This window comes from Zeus faber, assembly GCF_960531495.2.
Source record: "Zeus faber genome assembly, chromosome: 10".
Taxonomy (NCBI): Eukaryota; Metazoa; Chordata; class Actinopteri; order Zeiformes; family Zeidae; genus Zeus; species Zeus faber.
The window spans coordinates 21,209,365-21,216,794 of record NC_137199.1 but is presented as its reverse complement, the minus strand read 5'-3'; the positions used below and the strand labels follow the sequence as shown (position 1 = coordinate 21,216,794).

At 45.2% G+C, this 7,430-nt stretch overlaps 2 protein-coding genes across 3 annotated transcripts; one reads left to right on the top strand and one right to left on the bottom strand.

Annotated features, from left to right (window-relative positions):
• Positions 1-348: 348 nt before the first annotated feature.
• On the bottom strand, positions 349-2,904 carry lsm11 (LSM11, U7 small nuclear RNA associated; the record flags this gene model as incomplete). Its single annotated transcript, XM_080008193.1, has 4 exons — positions 349-781; positions 867-950; positions 1,054-1,193; positions 2,463-2,904. The coding sequence occupies 4 exons, from the start codon at positions 2,902-2,904 to the stop codon at positions 434-436; spliced, it is 1,014 nt and encodes a 337-aa protein (XP_079864319.1). The 3' UTR covers positions 349-433.
• Positions 2,905-3,660: 756 nt separating this feature from the next.
• On the top strand, positions 3,661-6,376 carry thg1l (tRNA-histidine guanylyltransferase 1-like). Of its 2 annotated transcripts, none has more exons than XM_080007761.1 (7): positions 3,661-3,798; positions 3,924-4,094; positions 4,774-4,950; positions 5,086-5,255; positions 5,360-5,445; positions 5,582-5,689; positions 5,791-6,376. In XM_080007761.1, the coding sequence occupies exons 2-7, from the start codon at positions 3,991-3,993 to the stop codon at positions 5,950-5,952; spliced, it is 807 nt and encodes a 268-aa protein (XP_079863887.1). In that variant the 5' UTR covers positions 3,661-3,798; positions 3,924-3,990; the 3' UTR covers positions 5,953-6,376. The 2 variants fall into 2 exon arrangements, with proteins under 2 accessions (XP_079863887.1, XP_079863886.1); XM_080007760.1 differs by having other exon boundaries at positions 3,672-3,798; positions 3,891-4,094.
• The last annotated feature ends 1,054 nt before the right edge of the window (positions 6,377-7,430 follow it).

The window sequence follows — 7,430 nt, the reverse complement described above, 5'->3', positions numbered from 1 at the left end:
TGAGACTGCGCTGTCATCCCCGTTCAAAGTAACGGGGGGAAAGCAACATAAAGGGACAAGCGCCTTTCCAGATGACAATGGCCCCACAGAAGATTTCAAGTGTGCTTGTACTGCCACCTGCTGGGGAATACGCGTATTACAACTGGGATTGCGGTTGACGCGGCGTCGGGGACCCTTCCAATATGACGTGCCGATGCGATGTAGAGGACTTGGGATGAAGGAAAAACTCAAAACATGACTGCAATGAATAGTAAAAAATGTTTTATTACTCAACTTAATAGTTTCTCCAGCGAGAAGAGAAAAGCCTTGATATCAATGTGATATAACAAGGATGAGTCTGTAGTTCATCGATTCTTCGGGACCGGTCCCTCGCTCCTCAAATGTACATCGGAATCACGCCTTTACAGACACTTGCAAACTGATCTTTTAGGCATCACTGGAGGCGCTGTAGGTTCACCAGCAGGACGTTCTCCCCCCGGATAAACAGCTGGCTGATATGGCGTGTATGGACCTTACCGTAGGGATGAGGACCAGTACCCGGCCCACGGGCCTTTGCTTTGGCACGAGGTTCGCCCTCCGTGTTTTTCACCAAACCCCTCGACAGTCCGCGATGAGTCCCGCCGTCCCCGCTCTGACTCCCGGCGGCCGGCTGAGGGGAAAGGCCGACGGGCGTGGATCGCGAACAGTCGGAACGAGGGATATTCGACTTCCCTTTGCTTTGAGGTGTTTCGGATCGCCCCCCGCTCTCCTGGTCCTCCTGGAGTTTAAGCTTCTCAAAGAGCTGTGGGGGTCGAAGCGGGCAGACATTATCAGGGCGCGTGAAGGCAACATGACAAAAGTGGTGGACGATCCCGGGGGTCACCCACCCGTGTAACCGTGAGGGCTTTCTCGTGGTACAAAGCATCCCCGAGGAGAGGCTCCCTGTACGTCTCGTCTACATCCACCATGGCCTGCGCGAGGAGACGTGGGAGCTAAATCAATACATGGCACACTCAAATCCGGTAAAAGCTGGAAAGCATAATTTATGAATGCCTTTAGTTGGGGCGTCGTTACCAGGTTCCAGAACTTGTCAAAGGCCACCACGAAGCCCGAGCAGATTCCCCTGAGACCCTTGAATGTCCTGATGTGGACCCGGACCCGGATCCTCTCCTCCACGCAGCGGTGCAGCTCGCCCAGAGGACTCCCCTTGCACACTGAAAGGCATAACAAACAGGCCACCCGGCGGGAAATGGGCAACGTTAAGCGGTTTCCCATGTCTCGGCCGTCCACAGAAAAAAAACAAACACGTATACATTCAGGGCCTGACTTTTTAAGATTAACTCGAACGGATATTTGACATTCAAATTTCCTTTGCAGCAAAAGTCAAAAGACAGATTTTCTTTTTGTTTTGCCGTTCGGCGGCAGTCATGCCTGCCAAAAGTGGTGCAACAAGTTACTACGTTCAAGGGGACAATTTGTTTTTCCACATCGGTGATGTGGTTGTGAGAGAACTTTTTAAATTTAGTAATAAAAAAAAAAATAATAATAATAATAATAATATAAAGTGTTTACTCAAGTTTCCCTTTATCTACAAATCTCAAAACCGTTCAATGTGAGAATGATAGCAATATTTGAGTAAGCGGGCAAATACTTCTTCAGTACTTTATAGTTGGTACAGGGCAAAGATTGTTCTTGAGCGTTTTAATGTCAACAGTTGAATCGTCTTGAGCATAACCTTCCATATCGCCTATGACACCTCCTGGCCCTGTAAACGGACGGGTGAGATTAAGATTAACTCGAACGGATATTTGACATTCAAATTTCCTTTGCAGCAAAAGTCAAAAGACTGATTTTCTTTTTGTTTTGCCGTTCGGCGGCAGTCATGCCTGCCAAAAGTGGTGCAACAAGTTACTACGTTCAAGGGGACAATTTGTTTTTCCACATCGGTGATGTGGTTGTGAGAGAACTTTTTAAATTTAGTAATAAAAAAAATTATAATAATAATAATAATAATAATAAGTGTTTACTCAAGTTTCCCTTTATCTACAAATCTCAAAACCGTTCAATGTGAGAATGATAGCAATATTTGAGTAAGCGGGCAAATACTTCTTCAGTGCTTTATAGTTGGTGCGGGGCAAAGATTGTTCTTGAGCGTTTTAATGTCAACAGTTGAATCGTCTTGAGCATAACCTTCCATATCGCCTATGACACCTCCTGGCCCTGTAAACGGACGGGTGTTCTGGTAATGTAGTTCCCCGGGTTTCACTCTGCTGACTGGCAACTGCCACCACCGGGGCTCAACGTGGGACTTGGGTTAGGGTTATAAACAAGATGAATCAACTGCACCGTTGAAGAAAAATCACTTCAAACGTAGGACCCTGTGGCGACGCCCTGAGCCTGATATGTGTGGGGGAACGGAACTGATTCGGCGTGAGACGTTCTGAGGCGGCTCCCCGAGCGGTGCGTCGCGTGTTCCAACATACGAGCCATCCTGGTCAGGACGTTTTTGGGGGCCCTCTGCCTCCTGCGCCGCGGCGCGCCGCCGGCCTCCCCCGCCGCCGGCACGTTGCGCACCATCAGCTTCTTCAGTCGCTCGATGCGCTCCGGGTCCGCCACCCCCTTCGCGGCCTTCCGCTGCCTCTTCTCGACGTTCTCGGGCTTGGCTCTGCCCCTGCCGCCCCTCAGGAAGCTCTGGTACTCGGCGACGTTGTTGAAGCACCTGATGTTGGGGAACGGCAGCGGGACTGCCGGGGAGTACAGGGCGGCGAGCGGGTCGAAGCTGTCGGAGCACACGTCGAGCTCTTCGCTGGCGCCCTGACCCGGGTCGCGACGCTGGTCCGCTCGGTGTCCGGGCGGAGAGGAGGGGTCCCCGCGGTCCGGTCCGGCGCTGCGGGGCTTGGCGGCGCTTCTCTCTCTCTCCTCCATGATTTGAAAACACGGAAACGCAAGGCATGCTGGGGAAGTTAACACGTGTTGCTGTTCGCCGTGTTTGCCACCAGAGGGCGACAGAGTATACCATGTGCATGACAGGCTATTATTATTATTATTATTAGTACTATTATTATTATTATTATTATTAGTACTATTATTATTATTATTATTATTATTAGTACTATTATTATTATTATTATTATTAGTTATTTTTTTAATAGAAGCAGACCACATAACATTACACAAACACAACAGTATAGTATAGTATATCTTTTTTTATTTATTCATTTTTTTTTTTTACAAATGTTCGCAATATAATGCAACTAGCATTCAATGCAACTGTAAATTCCATACATAACCTGTATACATTCAATATTCATAATCTATGTACAAAATATTGGTATGTAGACATTCTTCTTCGTCTTCTTCTTCTTCTTCTTTAAAAAAAAGGATTTATTCGTCCCACTGCACCCTGTAATTGTACTAAAATCCAACAAATAGATCAAATGGAGATATTCACGACTAATTACCCAACAGATAATTCTCAAGAATAGCAACGTACATATTTGCTCCTCAGTGTTTGTAAAAAAAACAAACAAACAAACAAACAAACAAAAACAAAACAATGAAAAGTTGTCGTGATTTAAGCAAAATGTTAAGAATTCCGAAGAAAGGATTTTGATTCCGGAACCTTTGTTCCGGGTTCGTTTCACCAGGGGGGCGGAATTCATCGACGGACTGTGTGCGCACCCGGCGTGAGGCGTTTCAAACGTTGCTCAAATTTATAACTGTTTGGATTCTCAACGCTCCGAAACAGCATCATTTATGTTGTTTAATGATGAAGCGATGACGAGTTAAGGTTACATGAAAAAAATTCAAGCCGTGTAGGTGGGTCATGCGCTTCCCCACTTTATTCCTCATGCTTATATACGAATTACGTGTTTATTCTTACGTATTAAACAGTGTGTTTACATTCACAGGAGTGACCCGATGCTCTTTCTCAACACGCACAGATTCCTTGGAGGCGCCGGGACTCGTGTGTTCAACCCGTCGCTCCGCCAGTTCATCGCTTCCACAGCCATGGCCAAGAGCAAGTTTGAATATGTTCGCAAGTTTGAAACCGATGACACTTGTCTGAGAAACTGCTACATCGTGGTGCGGGTGGATGGCCGCAACTTCCACAAGTCAGTTCGGGCCGCCGGCTGTTTTTACTCCATTTTCTCCTACATTTCTGGGTCCTTTGGTCCATTCTTTTTGTTTTGATATCTTTCTGTTTTTATTCGGATTTCATTTATTATTATTGCTAATTGTTCTATCTATCTATCTATCTATCTATCTATCTATCTATCTATCTGTCTGTCTATTTGTCTGTTTGTCTGTCTTATTCACTATGAATAAACAAAAATAAATATATGTTGGTCTGGTGTCTGTTGCTAGAGCTGTCACATTCATTACATAATCGCCAGATTAGTCTCAATTATCTGAGAATACAGCCATCCATTTGTAAAATTGTCAAACTCCGCAATCACATTTTTCTATCCAAATGTAATGGGGATTTTAAATCATTGTTAGAAATGACACAATGAATAGAATGTGAATAGGTGAGTTTTCATCATGCGGGTTGAGGCAAATGAGCTGTGTAGCCAACTGTTTATGTTTATATCTTCAATGCCAGTGAATGGCTCTCCTGTAATAGCTTGACATGCATTATTACACGTTTATTGTGTGCCGCTAATATAGTTGCATAAAATAAACACAGAAGACAATTATTTTATTCATTAGGCAATTATTTGTCTGACAATCGCCATAGTCATGTAATCCCTTGTATTGTTTTTTTTTTTTGCCGACTGCATTGTGTCTCAGGTTTGCAGAGAAACACGAGTTTAGGAAACCAAATGACAACAGGGCGTTGGGCCTGATGACCCGCAGCGCTCAGTCGGTGGTGGAGGACCTGGAAGATATTGTCATCGCATATGGACAAAGTGATGAATTCAGTTTTGTGTTCAAGAGAAGCTCGACGTGGTTCAAAAGAAGGGCCAGGTGGGTTGTTGTCTTTGTCCCTTGCGTTTTTAGATGTGTTTGTAGATATATAGTAGTTATCCAGTTGAGAAATGTTTTGAACTGGCTATCTTCACCTCTGCCACCTCTGTCTCTCACCTTTTGTTCTTCTGGCAGTAAGCTTATGACCCACGTGGTCTCCCAGTTCTCCTCGTCTTATGTCTTTCACTGGAAGGAGTATTTTGGGGAGCAGCCCCTTTCCTATCCGCCCAGCTTTGACGGACGCGTGGTCCTCTACCCGAGCAACCGCAACCTGAAAGACTACCTGAGCTGGAGGCAGACAGACTGTAAGCCTGTGTTCCTACTCTGCAAATAGCATATTCTACTTTTAGGGTGATTGCATCTATTAGGCAGACCAGAATAACAACATCAATACGATGCTCTGTTCTAGGTCATATCAATAACTTGTACAACACAGTGTTCTGGGCATTAGTACAAAAAGGACTCACGACCGCCCAGGCAGAGGACCGATTAAAGGTGAGCGCCGAATGATCTGAGCAGCACATTTGCGTCTGTGTGTGTACTTCACAGACAATGATTAGGTTTTTTTCTACAAACAGACAACAAGTGAGGTCAGATATAAAATGCTATATTTGATCATTTCCCCCATCAGGGAACATTAGCCGCAGACAAAAATGAGATTCTGTTCTCCGAGTTCGGCATCAACTACAACAACGAGTCACTGCTGCACAGGAAAGGGACTGCTTTGATCTGGGAGAAGGTGAGCCTTGAAATGATGCTTTGACCCGTCTGAGCGATCACGTCATCCGTTTTGATGCTTACATGCCGTCTTCCCAATATGCTTTTGTTCCTTGCCCACAGCAAGAGGAACCCGTGACCAAACAAGTGAAGCTTCCAAACCAAGAGGAGAGCAAGGTGTGTGTGATGCGCAGCCGGAGGAGGGTCTGCACCCACCACTGCGACATTATAGGGAACCAGTTTTGGGAGGAGCATCCGGACATCCTGGAGGACGACAGCTGCTAGCGGCTCCTCCCTAAATGTAGCAGGGGGATGTCTAATTTGAGACACGATGGGTCATCGGATGTTGCCCCCACCGAGTCAGTAAACCGAGGAAACACCCCAACTTGAGGGATAGGAGTATTTTATGCGCAAAGCCTTCAATCATCAGCTTGTGAAGGCCAACGTGTACAAAGGTGGTCAATCAAGACCTTATCTACAAGTTCCGGTATTTCCTATATACATTGTATTTATCCAGACCACATCCACCTTGACCATATAGTCAGATGTGACATTTTGGAAATCTTTACCAAATGCGTTTCCCCATGAAGTTACTGCAGTGATGAACAATTTCAGTAGAGCGTTCTATGACGTTGTAGCCTCGAGCGGTTGAGATCAACGCGGTACAAAGGCTTTCTCGCAGTATGACCATTCATGAATATTCATCCAGTAAAATGATTTGTCATGACATTGCCTTATACGGTCGTTTTCATTGTGTTAATTCAGTAATATTCTATTGGAGCCACGCCCACAGAGAACACTGTTTTCCGTTAATAAAAGGGCGGATGTCATCGATCGTTGGTCATAGTTTCACAATGACACAGACCTGTTCTGAGTCCCTCTCTTGTACAAGCTGTGGGTTTGCATCACACTCAAATGCGCGCTTCCCGAAAATACACAAGCACTTCATATCATGAATGGCATTTAGAATATAACCCGCTACCCACTACTTGAACTGTCAAGCCTCTCAACATGATCTCTTGGACCGGTGCCTCATGCTGAAGAATATTTTACACTGCGTGCATGTGTATGAATACCAAATGTCATTTGAGAATATCATACATTCTGTACACTACAACTCGACAACGTTGTGATGTATAAATATGGTAGAAAAGCCTCTCTGCTCAGACCAAAAGAGCCAGTGGTAAAGTTGGGGAAGAAGGGGTGCTGTGGCATTTAGTAGATAAGCAGATCAATACAGACTGATTGTAGTGAGCGGCGCGTCCAGATGAAACCTGAATGGAGTCGTCCGCCAGCACAGTCACTATGACACCGCTCTAAGAATACCACAACACCCCAGATACTGTATCACTGACATGTTGCCTGCGACATATTTGGCACACGTATCCCCCCTCGCCTGCTGGAGTTTAAATGGCTACTGAAATAGTGTAGTGGAAATAACCCTCTGTATGTTGTTACTGTACTGAGCTCTGCTGCTGGCGCTTCGTATAGAGCTTCAAATGTAATTTCTGTCACTGTTATTCATAAGGAGGATGTTTTAATTTATTTTATTTTTTTCCTGTCATCTCGATCAGTCTCATTGTGTAGTTAACACTGCCGTGGCCGTTATACAATTCTGTTATCTGATGTGGGAACCCATAGAATCGGCCGTGTTGGGTGAATTACATCACAAATCTTAAGAATTCCACTCAAAAGTGCATTCGTTTTTGTTTTTTTCCCAACCTACGGGATTACCTCCCGGTGGTCTCGTTTGCTTCTTTAGA

Bases quoted from the DNA above. Each gene is read 5' to 3' on its own strand.
- thg1l (XM_080007760.1), top strand. From the start codon at position 3,901: ATGCTCTTTCTCAACACGCACAGATTCCTTGGAGGCGCCGGGACTCGT. The intron at 4,095-4,773 runs GTCAGTTCGGGC...ATTGTGTCTCAG, and splicing joins GATGGCCGCAACTTCCACAA to GTTTGCAGAGAAACACGAGT. The intron at 5,446-5,581 runs GTGAGCGCCGAA...TTCCCCCATCAG, and splicing joins AGGCAGAGGACCGATTAAAG to GGAACATTAGCCGCAGACAA.